Source organism: Xenopus tropicalis, chromosome 3 (assembly GCF_000004195.4).
Source record: "Xenopus tropicalis strain Nigerian chromosome 3, UCB_Xtro_10.0, whole genome shotgun sequence".
Taxonomy (NCBI): Eukaryota; Metazoa; Chordata; class Amphibia; order Anura; family Pipidae; genus Xenopus; species Xenopus tropicalis.
Genome location: NC_030679.2, coordinates 139,890,147 through 139,909,611, shown reverse-complemented (window position 1 = coordinate 139,909,611; position 19,465 = coordinate 139,890,147). Strand labels below are relative to the sequence as shown.

Below are 19,465 nucleotides of genomic sequence, written 5' to 3'. Positions count from 1 at the left end.
AAAATGATCTTTCCTACGATGGTTCGTACCCTCCGCTGACGTTCAGGGCTGAATGGTCAGATATGGGGGTAGGAACAATAGGGATTCTACCTCTACCTGACGGTTCAGCCCTAAACGCAGATTTTGCTCGTTCGCCTTCAATGGCACCCAATCAAAATCTTTTATCCCGTCCGATCAACAAGACGACCAATATCTGATGCTTTTGCGATAACGGTTGTCTCATCGATCCACCATACCGAATATCGTACAAAGCCTCATTTGGTCGTTGGCAAAAGTCGGTGGCCCCGCCCATGGGGTGGAGCTTTTGCCTATAAAACTGGACATGCACTGATAGCCAATTAAAATTATAACTTTTGCATTTGCAATAACTGCCGTACCGACTGTGACCAATCAAAATACAGACGGAACAAACTGCCTGTAAACGAATCATCCGCGGTACCAATGGCACCAGGAGAGATAAACTGCCTAGCGCCGCTCGCCGTGGCCACGACTATTCTCTACTTGCTCGTACAGCCATCGAGCGCTAGTTCCCCAGAATGCCGTTGGCCTGACAGAAGCGAGTTTATTGACAATGAAATACTCAAAGCCTTTGATAACCTGCAGCCAAAGGAACAGCATCAGGATGATTGTCTTTTTGAAATTCCCGATAGTGACTTTATCCACAACAGGTCTCGGGGGGAAGCGGCAGCCATAGTATTCACAGTCTACAAAGAAACCCTGAGCTTTTATAAGAAGAAGGGGCCTAGGAAGCTGCTGAAGCTTCTGCTACGGAGACTAAAGCAGCTGGGTCGGTGGGTTACAGGCACTGCGCAATATAAGGCTGTTACAGACGCCATTTGTAAGGAATACAGAGAACTAAGGCAGAAAGCCCGGGAGTGGGGTAACACTACGTGTGCCCGGAGTATCTTTTGGGCTTTGGGGAATAAATTACAGCAGGCCGTTCAGCTCTCTTCTCTTATGAGAAAAATGTCTCATGAGTAAAACCTCTTAGCGTTCCTATGTCTATTAATTAATAAATAAACCAAATGAAACTCTCACTGTTCATCAGCTGCATTTATTGATTTCACAGTTATTGTTAGGGAGGCACCAAATCCAGGATTCAGTTTGGGGTTCGGCCAAGATTCGGCCTTTTTTAGCAGGATTTGGATTCAGGCGAAACAAATACGAATCCGTAAATCATGTGACTTTTCATATTGGGATTCGGTTGGGTATTCGGCGCATCCCTAGTTATTGTACACTGGTTACAAGTATTTAAAGGCTCTGTTGGTTGAAGTTGAACCAATGAAGTTGCTTTGTCCATTCTGTCAGCCCAAAGAACATATCAGGGATCTCCCTCTTCTCTCTAAGAGTCACGCTGTGAATTCAGCTGCTTCTTACTCTATTTATATATATATCAGGGAACAATAGGCATTCCTCAGGAGCCTATCAGATTTGAGTAAATGGGTGGGAAGGAAATGCTTAGCCAATGGGAAGTGACTCGGTGAGCATGCCCAATTCAGTTTCCCTCAGAACTTTGTAGGGGTAACATCTCTTTCAGAGAGAGAGTGTGGGTGTTAGAGTGCCGCGTGTGACAGCGACTGCCCTTTGTTCAGAGTGACGGTGATTGGACAGAGCACATTTCTGACTGCCCAGTCATTACAAACCTAGTTTTTGGGGCTGTAACTCCTTTTAGAATGAGTTTATACAGAACAGTCATAACAATCGCCGCTGCTCACACACCAGTTTCTCTCTGGTTATTCCGCCAGTTGGAATGACAGTAACTCTGGGCACAAATACTTCTCTGTACGATACAAACAGCGCTTACACTTTTCCCCTTGTGCTTCTGTGTAAGAGTTAAACTGTGTGTTTAGGCAGAAATGCTCCGTTGTTACACGTATGGATCTGAACGCACGGTTATTGCTCGCTGGTTGCACCTACATGCTTATAGGCACGATACGGGTTTTTTTGCACTAAAAAAACTGGAATTTGAATTATGTTTCTAAAACTCAAATGTCTGGTATTTATTAAGTGTGAAAAATCTGAAAACACAAATGTAAAAATTCTCCATCTGAAAGCTTGTGAGTTTCTGTAGAAGTCAATGGGAGGCGTTTGTATGGGAAGGCAAAGGGGAATACGGCTGAGAGATTTGTATGAGGAAGGGAATGTGTCAGAGTTATGGGGACGGGCTGAACAGTGTGTGGCGTCTGTGCCTTGTTCAGCATAAATAGCCCAGAACTAGGGGCAGCGGCAGCCGGCACAGCACCGCGGGAGCAGCGACTATTAAATGAGCAATTGCCAAACTTTTATACACCCCCCTATACCTCAATATTAGACGATGTTCACATTCAGACAATACTCTGACTTTATTATTTTAAATGTTTAGTTTATAATCTTCAGACCATCTCAGCTTTGGATCAGGGCGGCCAACACTCTCTCTGCTTCTCTCTCAGAGTCAAACTGTAAATGCAACTGCTTTGCCTTCTGTTTATATATATCAGGGTACAAAAGGCATTCCTTGGGAGCCCGATATATGGGAAATCACAAAAGAAGAAGAAACCACAAATAAAAAAGTAAGAAAGAAAAGAAAAAAAAAATAAAATAGAGAACAAGAGAAAAAAGGAAATAATACAATAAACAAGGAGAGGAAAGGGAATCATAGCGCAGTAACAACCAGGGCTTCATTTAATCAGTATAAAAATACAAAGTGCCGTAGTGCGTTTAATACAAAGTGCCATTAGTGCATTTAATACAAAGTGCCGTAGTGCATTTAATACAAAGTGCCGTAGTGCATTTAATACAAAGTGCCGTGGTGCTTTTAATACAAAGTGCCGTGGTGCGTTTAATACAAAGTGCCGTGGTGCGTTTAATACAAAGTGCCGTGGTGCGTTTAATACAAAGTGCCGTGGTGCGTTTAATACAAAGTGCCGTGGTGCGTTTAATACAAAGTGCCGTGGTGCGTTTAACACAAAGTGCCGTGGTGCGTTTAACACAAAGTGCCGTGGTGCGTTTAACACAAAGTGCCGTGGTGCGTTTAACACAAAGTGCCATGGTGCGTTTAACACAAAGTGCCGTAGTGCATTTAACACAAAGTGCCGTGGTGCGTTTAACACAAAGTGCCGTAGTGCATTTAACACAAAGTGCCGTAGTGCATTTAACACAAAGTGCCGTAGTGCATTTAACACAAAGTGCCGTAGTGCATTTAACACAAAGTGCCGTAGTGCATTTAACACAAAGTGCCGTAGTGCATTTAGTACAAAGTGCTTTTAGTGCTCCCTTTGTGCAATACAGTGTTTGCTCCCCGTGCCGCGCCGGATACATGTAAGTACCTGAAGGTACGGTTGTTGCTCACTGGGAGCGTAGGACTCTGTCAGACTGAAGAACATATCAGGGATCCTCCTCTTCCCTCTCAGAGTCAAACTGTAAATGCAACTGCTTTTATTCTGTTTATATATATCAGGGGACAATAGACACACTTTAGAATATTTGAGTGAATGCGTGGGACGGAAATGCTTAGCCAATGGGAAGTGACTCAGTGAGCATGCCCAATTCAGTTTCCCTCAGACCTTTGTAGGGGTAACATCTCTATACCGGTTTCTCTCTGGTTATTCCGCCAGTTGGAATGACAGTAACTCTGGGCACAAATACTTCTCTGTACGATACAAACAGCGCTTACACTTTTCCCCTTGTGCTTCTGTGTAAGAGTTAAACTGTGTGTTTAGGCAGAAATGCTCCGTTGTTACACGTATGGATCTGAACGCACGGTTATTGCTCGCTGGTTGCACCTACATGCTTATAGGCAGGGAATGTGTCAGTGTTAGGAGACAGACTGAAGCATGTGTGACGTCTGTGCCTTGTTCAGCATTAAACCACAGAAGTGTCAGGGGGAGGGGGTTGGAGTCGGCACAGCACAGCGAGAACAGCTTTGCCTTTCCCCGTGAAGACCAGAGTTCAACTCCCACTCAGTCACTGTAACAAACACCTTTAAATGACAGCAAGATGACCGTAAAATGTCCTGTTTGCAATCCCTCCGGTCCCAGAATCCACAATGAGCAGCTCTCCTGGATGCCCGATGATCACCGCTGCCTCTGTCTCTTCGCACGGCGAATATTGTAATGAAGGAGCACGGTGAACACCGACATTGTAACGAAGGAGCACGGTGAACACCGACATTGTAACGAAGGAGCGCTATGAACGCGGACATTGTAACGAAGAAGCGGGCCAAACGCCATCATTGTAATGAAGGAGCGCTAAGAACGCGGACATTGTAACGAAGGAGCGCTACGAACGCCGACATTGTAACGAAGGAGTGCTATGAATGCCGACATTGTAATGAAGGAGCGCTATGAACGCCGACATTGTAATGAAGGAGCGCTACGAACGCCGACATTGTAACGAAGGAGCGCTATGAACGCCGACATTGTAATGAAGGAGCGCTACGAACGGCGACATTGTAACAAAGGAGCGATAGGAATGCCGAAATTGTAACGAAGGAGCGCGGCGAATGCCAACATTGTAACGAAGGAGCGTGGCGAACACCAACATTGTAACGAAGGAGCGATACAATCGCGGACATTGTAACGAAGGAGCGCTACGAACGCCGACATTGTAATGAAGGAGCGTGGCGAACGCCAACATTGTAAGGAAGGAGCTCTACGAACGCCGACATTGTAACGAAGGAGCTCTACGAACGCCAACATTGTAACGAAGGAGCTCTACGAACGCCGACATTGTAACGAAGGAGCAATGCGAACGCCAACATTGTAACGAAGGAGCTCTACGAACGCCGACATTGTAACGAAGGAGCTCTACGAACGCCGACATTGTAACGAAGGAGCAATGCGAACGCCAACATTGTAACGAAGGAGCTCTACGAACGCCGACATTGTAACGAAGGAGCAATGCGAACGCCGACATTGTAACGAAGGAGGAAAAATGTGTCTTATTAACACAAGAGCAAAGCAGATATGGAAGGGACTGAGTGTAAACACACTGGGACGTGATGGCCCAATCACTGTCACTGAGTCTTCTCATTGTGTCCGTGCTGCCATCTAGTGGCACTTTTCCAGAATGCCTAAAGCTTGGGTTTATGGTTCAAGAAGTACAAACCATCTTTGGTCGTATGGAGCCCATGGAAGAGATTCCGCATGATTGCATTCTAACCCTGCCTCCTATTGGCTTTACCCACAACATGTCTCTGGGAGCTGCGGCCGCTGTGATGGATAAAGTCTTCAGTGAAACTATCAGATTGTACAGAAAGAAGTGTCGCCAACTGGGGGGGACACGGAAGGATTGTTCCGAGCTGCTTCATCTTCTGCATCAGCTAAGACACCGGGTGGCTCCGTGCCTGACAGACACAGGGGAATATAAGGAGGTCATGGAACTAATACTTGAACACTTTAAACAACAAAGATGGATGGCACGAAATCGGGGTAACGCTGCCTGTGCCCGGCATATTATCTGGATGGCTAACGCTCAGAATTACCGACAAGTTGCTCGTCTCACATCCCTGATGATCAAACAGCGTCTCATGAACTGAATCTCCTGCCTCCGATCTCTTCAGCAATTGCACAAAGGAAAAACGTCACCATTGTTCCCGGTGAACAGCGCTGGCTTGCCGGCCCCCCCATGTGCAGGCTGGATTGTAAGCCCCCTGGCAAGTCTCTCCTGTGTGTCTTTAAATATGTGCACCCTGCATCGCTGCCAGCCTTCTCGCTTTGTAGCCTAATTCCCTTTAAATGGGCCATACTCAAGCTTCTGTCCCGCTGATGGTGGCAAAGCCCCCAGCCCCTGTGAAGATCCCAGGCTTTCTTGCTGGACTCATTTATTGTTTCTATTCAATAAAAATCATTCATAATCATACGTTTTGCTTGTTTTATTAAATTAAAGCCCTATGTACAGTTTTCAGCTGCTGCAAAAATAGAAACCACGCGAAAACCATCACCATCATCATCAGTGTAGAATTCTCGGAATAACTGAATTCTATTCTCAGCCCACAACACCGAGCCTTATAGCTTAGGGAAAGCATTTATTTCTGGCAACTTAAACAGTGATGCAAAACTTCCAGAGTCTGCAGATACAAATGAGCAGCAACAGGGGGGTGAGTGGGAGGCAGATAAAGGCCAACAAGTCCTTGTACTTTAGTGGGGGGGATCTGATTCCTCAGGGTTGGAGCTCTGATTGTCCCGTCCTTGTTGGTGGGATTGAGTAAGGATTGAACTCTCCTTACTCAATTCTTCATAAAACATACACATAGGGCTAAATTACATCAGGAAATCCAAAAATTTAAAATGGCCGGGACTCGAGGACTTGAAGAAAAAGGTATCAGGCATTAGACTCCAAGCTAACCTTTGTATTTGATTGATTCCCTTGTTTTGACTCGTTAACGATTCTTCGCTGCCTGCCACTACCCATTGCCTGACTTTGTTTCTGCCTGATCCCCTCTGTACCGCGTTTCCGGTAATAACCTTGGCTGTGAGTAGGGTCCCTGTCAGTCCTGCTGCAGAAAGTCTGGGGCCCCAAAAGGGCATCGGTGAATAGCGGGGTTGGCAGAGCTCTCCTGTCTCACTAAGAGGTTACTCCTGGCAGTTACGGCTCCTATACACTACAGTCCGTAACAATAGTCCCTCTTCCTAATGTGGCTGTTGTCAGAACAACTGAAAAATTATCAAAACAGCGTAAAATTTGAGAAACATGGGTGTCGCTTGACTTTTTTTGTTGTTTGCAACTAGCGATGAGTGAATTTTTTCGCCAGGCATGGATTTGCAGCGAATTTCTGCATTTTGGCATTGGCGTATTGTTTAGCGAAACTTCTGTGAAAATTTGACGCGGAAAAATTCGTCACATGGAACTTTTTGTCGCGTGTCAAACTGGGCGATGTTGCGTAAAAAAAGCTGCGGTCACGTCAAAAAAGCATGGGCAACAAAAAATAGACGCGGGGGACAAAAAAGACACGGGCAACAATTTTGATGCGACTGCGCCTATTTTGACATGTCCGTGAATTTTTGTTGCCGCATGATGAATTTATTTGCTGTTAATTTTCACAAAACAATTAGCCAATGGTGAAATGCGGAAATTTCCTGCAAATCCATGCCTGGAAAAAAGATTTGCTCATTACTACCCCTTGTTTTTAGTACCTGATATGGTCCCTCCCAATTGGCTTCCCATGGTCCTGTTTTGCAAAAAAGTTCATACAAATCATACACCATAGGGTTGATTCACTAAAGTGCAATAACGCTTATCGCATGGGTTTTTGCAATAAATAGACGCGAAAAAAAGCATGATTCGCTAAAGTATTATCGCAGGCGTTAAGTCGCATATCGCAGGCATTAATTAGCGCGCAAGCACATGCGTTCATTTTACCAATTGGCGTTAATTAGCGCGCAGAAATAATACTAACGCATGATTCACAAACACTTAGTCGCTGATAACATGCTGCAGCCCTCTGATTCTGTGTAGAAAATGTTCATTGTGCCAAAAAAACAGACAATGTTTTGGGCACCAGCCCTTTTTCAAACCCGAGCCCGAAAATCCATTAAAGATCTAACGTAACACGATGTCACTCACTGAACCCAGTTTGCCTTTCTGATTGCGTTATAGCTTCTTACACTACTTGCAGCTGAACACGGTCTCACTAACTGAATCCTCTCCCCTATTCCCAGCGAGCTATCGCTTGTAACAATACTTGCGACATGCTGATTTCTAGAGGAGTAAATCACTGAAAGAAAATGGCGTAGTATGGTAACAGGGGCTGCATTCTAATGGCTTGAGTCTGTGTCTTGTAAAAAGGGGTAGAAGATCCGCTGTATGCGAAGGCAAAGAGGAATACGGCTAAGAGATTTGTATGAGGAAGGGAATGTGTCAGTGTTAGGAGACAGACTGAAGCATGTGTGACGTCTGTGCCTTGTTCAGCATTAAACCACAGAAGTGTCAGGGGGAGGGGGGGGAGTCGGCACAGCACAGCGAGAACAGCCTTGCCTTTCCCCGTGAAGACCAGAGTTCAACTCTCACTCAGTCACAGGAATCCACAATGAGCAGCTCTCCTGGATGCCCGACGATCACTGCTGCCTCTGTCGCCGTGAGTGCTGCTTACCAGCGCGCCTTCCCACTGAGTCGAAATAAAGTCAGATCATCCAAAGCTGCACTCTGTCCCTGATTCTCCTCATCGACGACAAATGGCTCTCCTGGATGCCCAACGATCACCACTGCCTCTGTCGCCGTGAGTGCTGCTTACCAGCGTGCCTTCCCGCTGAGTTAAAATGTGGTCAGAACAAGTTGCACTCTGTCTCTGATCTCCTCGTCAACCATAAATGGCTTTCCGGGATGCCTGACAATCACTGCTGCCTCTGTCGCCAGGAGTGCTTCTTACCAGCGTACCTTCCCACCGAGTTGAGATTTGGTCGGAACATCATGAGCTGCACTCTGTGCCTGATTCTCCTTGTCAGGAACAAACAGCTCTCCGACATGCCCAACAATCACTGCTGCCTCTGTCGCCGTGAGTGCTCCTTACCAGCGCGCGTGCCTCACTGAAAGTCAGAACATCATAAGCTTCTCTCTGTCCTGGATTCTTCTCGTCAATGACAAGCAAATCTTCTGGATGCCCAACGATCAATGCCTTCCCGCTGAATCAAGAGAAAGTCAGAACATCATATTCATCGTGCTAGTGCCGACCTCCACAACAAGCAGTCTCGAATGCCCGATGATCATGGCTGCCTCTGTCACCATCAGCAGCAAGAAATTACGGCATGTTGCTCATCTCCTATTGTGCACGCAAAAACACCTTATCGTGAATGAAACCTTCTGAGTTGCCTACTTCAAAGACAAATAAATGAACAATACCGATACCATAATTCTTGGTTTATTGCCTGGCACCTCAACGTGAAGGCCGCTTCGCAATCTCCCCAAAGAAACTACACGCTCAAGCCTTTCCATTTGGCCCCACTGCATCGCTTCCAGAGGGCTGTCTCTGGCGCCAAATCCCTTTTAAAAGGGCTCGGCTGAATCTTACAAAAACCAAGTTCTTGTCTGTTCTGAATATCCTGCCGAAGTCGCCTACTGCGACCATTAAATCCATTAAAGATCTAACATAACATGGTGTAAGTCACTGAATCCAGTTTGCCTTTCTGATTGCGTTATAGCTTCTTACACTACTTGCAGCTGAACACGGTGTCACTAACTGAATCCTCTCCCCTATTCCCAGCGAGCTATCGCTTGTAACAATACTTGCGACATGCTGATTTCTAGAGGAGTAAATCACTGAAAGAAAATGGCGTAGTATGGTAACAGGGGCTGCATTCTAATGGCTTGAGTCTGTGTCTTTTAAAAAGGGGTAGAAGATCCGCTGTATGCAAAGGCAAAGAGGAATACGGCTAAGAGATTTGTATGAGGAAGGGAATGTGTCAGTGTTAGGAGACAGACTGAAGCATGTGTGACGTCTGTGCCTTGTTCAGCATTAAACCACAGAAGTGTCAGGGGGAGGGGGCGGGAGTCGGCACAGCACAGCGGCAACAGCTTTGCCTTTCCCCGTGAAGACCAGAGTTCAACTCTCACTAAGTCACAGGAATCCACAATGAGCAGCTCTCCTGGATGCCCGATGATCACTGTTGCCTCTGTCGCCGTGAGTGCTGCTTACCAGCGTGCCTTCCCACTGAGTCGAAATAAAGTCTGATCATCCTAAGCTGCACTCTGTCCCTGATTCTCCTCATCGACGACAAATGGCTCTCCTGGATGCCCGACGATCACCACTGCCTCTGTCGCCGTGAGTGCTGCTTACCAGCGTGCCTTTCCACCGAATGGAGTGTGGGACGGAACATTGTGCACTCTGTCTCTGATTCTTCGTCGTCATGCTGGTGCCAGAATCCACAATGAGCAGCTCTCCTGGATGCCCGACGGTCACTGCTGCCTCTATCACTCTGTCTCTGATTCTTCGTCGTCATGCTGGTGCCAGAATCCACAATGAGCAGCTCTCCGGGATGCCTGATGATCACCGCTGCCTCTGTCGCCGTGAGTGCTGCTTACCAGCGTGCCTTCCCACTGAGTTGAAATGTAGTCAGAACATCATAAGTTACACTCTGTGCCTGATTCTCCTTGTCGGCGACAAACAGCTCTCCGACATGCCCAACAATCACTGCTGCCTCTGTCGCCGTGAGTGCTCCTTACCAGCGCGCGTGCCTCACTGAAAGTCAGAACATCATAAGCTTCTCTCTGTCCCGGATTCTTCTAGTCAATGACAAGCAAATCTATTGGATGCCCAACGATCACTGCCTTCCCGCTGAATCAAGAGAAAGTCAGAACATCATATTCATTGCGCTAGTGCCGACCTCCACAACAAGCAGTCTCAGTTGCCCGATGATCATGGCTGCCTCTGTCACCATCAGCAGCAAGAAATTACGGCATGTTGCTCATCTCCTATTGTGCATGCAAAAACACCTTATCGTGAATGAAACCTTCTGAGTTGCCTACTTCAAAGACAAATAAATAAACAATACCGATACCATGATTCTTGGTTTATTGCCAGGCACCTCAACATGAAGGCCGCTTCACAATCTCCCCAGAGAAACCACACGCTCAAGCCTTTCCATTTGGCCCCACTGCATCGCTTCCAGAGGGCCGTCTCTGGCACCAAATCCCTTTTAAAAGGGCTCGGCTGAATCTTACAAAAGCCAAGTTCTTGTCTGTTCTGAATATCCTGCCGAAGTCGCCTACTGCGACCATTAAATCCATTAAAGATCTAACGTAACATGGCGTCACTCACTGAATCCAGTTTGCCTTTCTGATTGCGTTATAGCTTCTTACACTACTTGCAGCTGAACACGGTGTCACTAACTGAATCCTCTCCCCTATTCCCAGCGAGCTATCGCTTGTAACAATACTTGCGACATGCTGATTTCTAGAGGAGTAAATCACTGAAAGAAAATGGCATAGTATGGTAACAGGGGCTGCATTCTAATGGCTTGAGTCTGTGTCTTTTAAAAAGGGGTAGAAGATCCGCTGTATGCGAAGGCAAAGAGGAATACGGCTAAGAGATTTGTATGAGGAAGGGAATGTGTCAGTGTTAGGAGACAGACTGAAGCATGTGTGACGTCTGTGCCTTGTTCAGCATTAAACCACAGAAGTGTCAGGGGGAGGGGGGGGAGTCGGCACAGCACAGCACAGCGAGAACAGCTTTGCCTTTCCCCGTGAAGACCAGAGTTCAACTCTCACTCAGTCACAGGAATCCACAATGAGCAGCTCTCCTGGATGCCCGACGATCACCACTGCCTCTGTCACTGTGAGTGCTGCTTACCAGCGTGCCCTCCCACCGAATGGAGTGTGAGACGGAACATCGTGCACTCTGTCTCTGATTCTTCGTCGTCATGCTGGTGCCAGAATCAACAATGAGCAGCTCTCCTGGATGCCCGACAATCACCGCTGCCTCTTTCGCCGTGAGTGCTGCTTACCAGCGTGCCTTCCCACTGAGTTGAAATGTAGTCAGAACATCATATGTTACACTCTGTCTCTGATCTCCTCGTCAACCACAAATGGCTCTCCTGGATGCCCGACAATCACTGCTGCCTCTGTCGCCGTGAGTGCTGCTTACCAGCGTGCCTTCCCACTGAGTCGAAATAAAGTCTGATCATCCTAAGCTGCACTCTGTCCCTGATTCTCCTCATTGATGACAAATGGCTCTCCTGGATGCCCGACGATCACCACTGCCTCTGTCGCCGTGAGTGCTGCTTACCAGCGTGCCTTCCCACTGAATGGAGTGTGGGACGGAACATTGTGCACTCTGTCTCTGATTCTTCGTCGTCATGCTGGTGCCATAATCAACAATGAGCAGCTCTCCTGGATGCCTGACGATCACCGCTGCCTCTGTCGCTGTGAGTGCTTCTTACCAGCGTGCCTTCCCACCGAATGGAGAGTGAGACGGAACATTGTGCACTCGTCGTCATGCTGGTGCCAGAATCCACAATGAGCAGCTCTCCTGGATGCCCGACGGTCACTGCTGCCTCTATCACTCTGTCTCTGATTCTTCGTCGTCATGCTGGTGCCAGAATCCACAATGAGCAGCTCTCCGGGATGCCTGATGATCACCACTGCCTCTTTCGCCGTGAGTGCTGCTTACCAGCGTGCCTTCCCACTGAGTTGAAATGTAGTCAGAACATCATAAGTTACACTCTGTCTCTGATCTCCTCGTCAAAAACACATGGCTCTCCGCGATGCCCAACAATCACTGCTGCCTCTGTCACCGTGAGTGCTCCTTACCTGCGTGCGTGCCTCACTGAAAGTCAGAACATCATAAGCTTCACTCTGTCCCGGATTCTTCTCGTCAATGACAAGCAAATCTTCTGGATGCCCAACGATCACTGCCTCCCAGCTGAATCAAGAGAAAGTCAGAACATCATATTCATCGTGCTAGTGCCGACCTCCACAACAGGCAGCAGTCTTGGATGCCCGATGATCATGGCTGCCTCTGTCGCCATCAGCAGCAAGAAATTACGGCATGTTGCTCATCTCCTATCGTGCATGCAAAAACACCTTATCGTGAATTAAACCTTCTGAGTTGGCTACTTCAAAGACAAATAAAGGAAGAACTGCGATATCTTTGTTTACCGCCTGGCGCCTCAACGCGAAGGCCACCTCGCAAACTCCCCAGTAACCGTGTGCTTGAGACTTTCCATTAGGAAGTAAACCATTGCTCCCAGAGCGCTGACTCTTGCACCAAACACCTTTCGGAAGCTCTAACCTGAATCTTGCAATAACCAAGCTGTCGCCTCTTCTGAAGTTCATGCCAAAACCTTTACCTGTCTGTATAACAATAATAAAGAAAAACCCGATCTAACCTAACAAAGTGTCACTCACTGAATCCAGTTTTTATTTGACTGTTATATGTCATTTGGCTTTCATAAAACTGGTCCACAAGCAGGGTAATGACACATGAGCCTAGGACGTCGTGCGATCTGCCATCACTGAGAATTAACGACAGGATCACGCATGCAAAAACATTGTCTCGTGAATGAGCTGCTACAAAATTCTTGTGTCGCTGCACCTCAGTTCACTTTGTGAAAAAAAAATGACTAACATGGCTGCCGGCAGGAGTATTGCTTACCGACATGCCTTCCCACTGAGTAGAAATTTGCGAAGGGACATCACGAGACATGATCACTGATTCTTCTCGTCGTGTTTGTGCCACCGTCCAGTAGCCACTCTTCTGGATGCTAACGGCTTCGGAAAAATGGAGTGTCTCTGCTAAAATAAATGCTGACTGAGGTGACCGTTTGGCTCTGAAGAAAAAGATGACATACGAATGCTTCCATAGGCTTCCTTGTCTTCCTTGACTGGGCCTTTAACATATATCAGGTGGAAGCTGCGGCCGCCATGGTGATTAAAGTTTTCCGTGAAACCTTCGACTTCTACGCCGAAAACGTCAAGGCACTGGCGCTTTCTTGCGGGAGCTTTGTCAGGAACTGTTTCAGTGTCTGCATCAACTAACAGAAGAATGGGCTCCTGAGTGAAAAACACAGCGGCGAACAAAGATATAAGGGAAGGCATATCCAGATGGTACCGTCCACTAAAAAAAGCAGGGTAACGTCGCTTGTGTTCGTATATCGCTTGGTGTGTCAAGAGCGAGAATTTACGCTGTGTTGCTCATCTAGCATGCGAAAACACTGTCTCGTGAAAGAAACTTTTTGAGTTGGCTACTCCAAAGACAAATAAATGAACGATACCGATACTATGATTCTTGGTTTATTGCCTGGCACCTCAACATGAAGGCCGCTTCGCAATCTCCCCAGAGAAACCACGCGCTCAAGCCTTTCCATTTGGCCACACTGCATTGCTTCCAGAGGGCCGTCTCTGGCGCCAAATCCCTTTTAAAAGGGCTCGGCTGAATCTTACAAAAGCCAAGTTCTTGTCTGTTCTGAATATCCTGTCGAAGTCGCCTACTGCCGATAGTTAATCGCCTTACAAAAATAAAGAAAAAGTCCATTAAAGATCTAACGTAACACAGTGTCACTCACTGAATCCTTGCCTTTCTGACCTAACTATTATGTTACTGTATTATTATTTACGTTGGGGATTATTAATTAACGTTGGGGATCATGCATGGGAAACATTGTCACCAATGGACATCATGAGCCACACTCTGTCACTGATTCTTCTCATGGTACCGCTGCTGCTGGTACTGTCCAGTGGTGGCTCTCATGGGTGCCCGCTTCTTAAGAAGGGCAGAGAGCTTCTGCTAAATGAAATGCTGATGAAGAATGACCGTTTGGTGCTGGAGGAAATACACGAATGCTTTCCTAGGCTTCCTCGTATCAACTGGGCCTTTGACACCTAAATTTTATGTGTGCGCAGTTTTTTATTTGTATATATTAAAAACGTGTTGCTCATCTCTTATTGTGCATGTGAAAACACTGTCACGTGAATGAAACCTTCGGAGTTGGCTACTTCAAAGAGAAACAAACCGATACCATGATTCTTGGTTTATTGCCTGGCACCTCAACGTGAAGGCCGCTTCGCAATCTCCCCAGAGAAACCACGCGCTCAAGCCTTTCCATTTGGCCCCACTGCATCGCTTCCAGAGGGCCGTCTCTGGCGCCAAATCCCTTTTAAAAGGGCTTGGCTTAATCTTACAAAAGCCAAGTTCTTGTCTGTTCTGAATATCCCGCCGAAGTCGCCTACTGCGACCATTAAATCCATTAAAGATCTTACGTAACACTGCGTCACTCCCTGAACCCAGTTTGAATCCTGAGTGAGACGGAACATCGTGCACTCTGTCTCTGATTCTACATCCTTATGCCGGTCCCAGAATCCACAATGAGCAGCTCTCCTGGATGCCCGACGATCACCGCTGCCTCTGTCACCGTGAGTGCTGCTTACCAGCATGCCTTCCCACTGAGTCGAAATGTAGTCAGAACATCATAAGTTGCACTTTGTCCCTGATTTCCTCGTCGACCACAAATGGCTCTCCGGGATGCCCGATGATCACTGCTGCCTCTGTCGCCAGTAGTGTCCTTACCAGCGTGCCTTCCCACCGAGTTGAGATAATGTCGGAACATCATGAGCTGCACTCTGTGCCTGATTCTCCTTGTCAGTGACAAACAGCTCTCCGACATTGTGAAGAAGGAGCCTGTACGACAGTGACACTGTAACGGTTGAGCCTTACGAATACAGACTTTGTAACGAAGAGCTGCCACTGATAGAGCCTTGTGACTATGGAGCCATTATGGACTGAATACTGTAACAGAGGAGCCTGATGTTATGGGTGGAGTCTTATGATGGGAGGATGTGACTCTGGGATGGGGCTTTTCTCTATAAAAATGGACTTGCATGCAAAAATCAGGTGCATTTATGCTATTTGCATTTGCTATATCTTAAGCTCTGACTGGGTCCAAATAACATTGCTTGGACATTGCCAGGACATTGTTTGGACTGCCAATGCTGAGGATTTATACGACGGGCGGCTAAAGTGCTTTGAATCTCTCAACAAAAAGGGATTACTAACACTACTCTCGGTAGAAGTAGTGCTCACCAACGTGCCTTTCCGCTTAGCAGACATCGCCAATGGACATCATGAACCGCACTCTGTCACTGATTCTTCTCATGGTACCGCTGCTGCTGGTACTGTCCAGTGGTGGCTCTCATGGGTACCCGCTTCTTAAGAAGGGCGGAGAGCATCTGCTAAATGAAATGCTGATGAAGAATGACCGTTTGATGCTGGAGGAAATACACGAATGCTTTCCTAGGCTTCCTCGTATCAACTGGGCCTTTGACACATACCAGGTGGAAGCTTCAGTTGGGGCAGCAATTCAATTCTTCCGTGAAACCTTTCGCTTCTACAACGAAAACTTTGAGGCACTGGGATTGTCGCAGGAGCTTGGTCATGAGCTTTTACAGATTCTAGATCGGCTAATAGAAGAATGGGCTCCGTACGTGACCGACACAACAGTGAATGAAGACGTCAGCCAAGGCATATCCGAATTCTACAGACAGCTAATAAAGCTGGTCCCAAAGCCGGGTAACGCTGCATGTGTTCTGAGTGTGATCAGCGAGAATTTATATCAGGTTGCTCATCTCTTATCACGTTGTCAAAAACACCTTCTCGTAAATGAGACCTCCAGAGTGGGCTACTTCAAAGATGAATAAAGGAAGAACATGACACAACAATTCTCAGTTTACCACATGTCGCCTCAACGCCAACGCCACCTCGCAAACTCCCCATAGGAACCATGCACTGGAGACTCTCCATTGGGCGGTACCACATTCCTTCCAGAGCGCTGACTCTAGCGCCAAACAAAGCTCTTACTCGAATCTTGCAATAACCAAGCTCTCTCCTCTTCTGAAGTTCCTGCTGAAACCTTAACCTGTCTGCATAACAATAATAAAGAAAAACCCGATAAAGATCTTCGTCAAGGCACTGGCGCTTTCTTGTGGGAGCTTTGTCAGGAACTGTTTCATATTGGGGTAACACCGCGTGCACTGAGACTGTCTACTGGGCTGTCAGGAATATGTTACAGCAGGCTGTTACGGCTTCTTCACTAATGAGAAAATGCAACCTCATCCGTTATATCTCTTAACGTTGTCTGTATAGCTACTGCAAAACAAATACATTCATTGAAAGGAACTCTGTGACTATTGCCTAATAAACAGAAAGCCTAAATTTTATGTGTGTGCAGTTTTTTATTTGTATATATTAAAAATGATGGAGATATTGTAACGAAGGAGCCTTTAGGAAAGAGACAGTGTAACGAAGGAAATTCTCTGCAAATCCATGCCTGCCAAAAAATTTGCTCATTACTACCCATTGTTTTTAGTACCTGATATGGTCCCTCCCAATTGGCTTCCCATGGTTCTGTTTTGTGAAAAGTATTTACGATAAACCATGTTTCTGAGGTGTAGTTAAGAAAGGTTCATGAGAAAATGTCATCATCTCAAAAGGAATATATTGGGTAGAAGACAAGGTTGTACATCTCATACTCATCAGAACTGCCGGTAATGTTGTGTCACTCATTGAATCCAGTTTGCCTTTCTGATTGTGTTATAGCTTCTTACACTACTTGCAGCTGAAAACGGTCTCACTAACTGAATCCTGAGTGTGACGGAACATCGTTCACTCTGTCTCTGATTCTACGTCGTCATGCTGGTCCCAGAATCCACAATGAGCAGCTCTCCTGGATGCCCAACAATCACTGCTGCCTCTGTCGCCGTGACTGCTGCTTACCAGCGTGCCTTCCCACTAAGTCAAAATGTAGTCAGAACATCATAAGTTGCACTCTGTCCCTGATCTCCTCGTCGACCACAAATGGCTCTCCGGGATGCCCGATGATCACTGCTGCCTCTGTCGCCAGTAGTTCTCCTTACCAGCGTGCCTTCCCACCGAGTTGAGATAATGTCGGAACATCATGAGCTGCACTCTGTGCCTGATTCTCCTTATCGGCGATAAACAGCTCTCCGACATTGTGAAGAAGGAGCCTGTATGACAGTGACACTGTAACGGTTGAGCCTTACGAATACAGACTTCGTAACGAAGAGCTGCCACTGATAGAGCCTTGTGACTATGGAGCCATTATGGACTGAATACTGTAACAGAGGAGCCTGATGTTATGGGTGGAGTCTTATGATGGGAGGATGTGACTCTGGGATGGGGCTTTTCTCTATAAAAATGGACTTGCATGCAAAAATCAGGTGCATTTATGCTATTTGCATTTGCTATATCTTAAGCTCTGACTGGGTCCAAATAACATTGCTTGGACATTGCCAGGACATTGCTTGGACTGCCAATGCTGAGGATTTATACGACGGGCGGCTAAAGTGCTTTGAATCTCTCAACAAACAGGGATTACTAACACTACTCTCGGTAGAAGTAGTGCTCACCAACGTGCCTTTCCGCTTAGCAGACATCGCCAATGGACATCATGAGCCGCACTTTGTCACTGATTCTTCTCACGGTACCGTTGCTGCTGGTACTGTCCAGTGGTGGTTCTCATGCGTACCCGCTTCTTAAGAAGGGTGGAGACCATCTGCTAAATGAAATGCTGATGAAGAATGACCGTTTGGCACCGGAGGAAATACACGAATGCTTTCCTAGGCTTCCTCGTATCAGCTGGGCCTTTGACACATACCAGGTGGAAGCTGCGGTTGGGGCAGCAATTCAATTCCTCCGTGAAACCTTTCGCTTCTACAACGAAAACTTTGAGGCACTGGGATTGTCGCAGGAGCTTGGTCATGAGCTTTTACAGCTTCTAGATCGGCTAATAGAAGAATGGGCTCCGTACGTGACCGACACAACAGTGAATGAAGACGTCAGCCAAGGCATATCTGAATTCTACAGACAGCTAATAAAGCTTGTCCGAAAGGAGGGTAATGCTGCATGTGTTCTGAGTGTGATCAGCGAGAATTTATATCAGGTTGCTCATCTCTTATCACGTGTGCAAAAACACCTTCTCGTAAATGAGACCTCCAGAGTGGGCTACTTCAAAGATGAATAAAGGAAGAACATGACACGACAATTCTCAGTTTACCACATGTCGCCTCAACGTTAACGCGCAAACTCCCCATAGGAACCATGCACTGGAGACTTTCCATTGGGCGGTACCACATTCCTTCCAGAGCGCTGACTCTAGCGCCAAACAAAGCTCTTACTCGAATCTTACAATAACCAAGCTCTCTCCTCTTCTGAAGTTCCTGCTGAAACCTTAACCTGTCTGCACAACAATAATAAAGAAAAACCCAATAAAGATCTACGTCAAGGCACTGGCGCTTTCTTGCGGGAGCTTTGTCAGGAACTGTTTCATATTGGGGTAACACCGCGTGCACTGAGACTGTCTACTGGGCTGTCAGGAATATGTTACAGCAGGCTGTTACGGCTTCTTCACTAATGAGAAAACTCAACCTCATCCGTAATATCTCTTAACGTTGTCTGTATAGCTACTGCAAAACAAATACATTCATTGAAAGAAACTCTGTGTCTATTGCCTAATAAACAAAAACCCTAAATTTTATGTGTGTGCAGTTTTTTATTTGTATATATTAAAAATGAAGGAGACATTGTAACGAAGGAGCCTTTAGGGACAGAGACATTGTAACGAAGGAACCTTTAGGAACAGAGACAGTGTAACGAAGGAGCCTTTAGGAACAGAGACATTGTAACGAAGGAGCCTTTAGGAACAGAGACAGTGTAACGAAGGAGCCTTTAGGAACAGAGACAGTGTAACGAAGGAGCCTTTTTTAATACAGGTTGCTCATCTCTTATCACATGCGCGAAAACACCTTCTCGTAAATGAGACCTCCTGAGTGGGCTACTTCAAAGATGAATTAATGAAGGATACTGATATAACAATTCTCAGTTTACCACCTGTCGCCTCAATGCCAAGGCCACCTCGCAAACTCCCCAGATCAGCCATGGGCTGGAGACTTTCCATTAGGCGGTACCGCATCCCTTCCAGAGTGCTGACTCTAGCGCCAAACATCTTTAGAAAGCTCTTACCCAAGGTCTCATCTCTTCTGAAGT

General features: G+C 46.6%; 2 protein-coding genes across 2 annotated transcripts; both read left to right on the top strand.

Moving 5' to 3' along the window:
• Positions 1–15,443: 15,443 nt before the first annotated feature.
• Positions 15,444–16,615, top strand: LOC116409507. Its single transcript, XM_031898167.1, has one exon. The coding sequence runs from the start codon at positions 15,520–15,522 to the stop codon at positions 16,099–16,101; it is 582 nt and encodes a 193-aa protein (XP_031754027.1). The 5' UTR covers positions 15,444–15,519; the 3' UTR covers positions 16,102–16,615.
• Positions 16,616–17,870: 1,255 nt separating this feature from the next.
• On the top strand, positions 17,871–18,443 carry LOC116409506. Its single transcript, XM_031898166.1, has one exon. It carries the CDS (start codon positions 17,871–17,873, stop codon positions 18,441–18,443), a length of 573 nt encoding a protein of 190 aa, XP_031754026.1.
• Positions 18,444–19,465: the final 1,022 nt, after the last annotated feature.

Coding starts and splice junctions, on each gene's coding strand:
- LOC116409507 (XM_031898167.1), top strand. CDS start 15,520: ATGGACATCATGAACCGCACTCTGTCACTGATTCTTCTCATGGTACCG.
- LOC116409506 (XM_031898166.1), top strand. CDS start 17,871: ATGAGCCGCACTTTGTCACTGATTCTTCTCACGGTACCGTTGCTGCTG.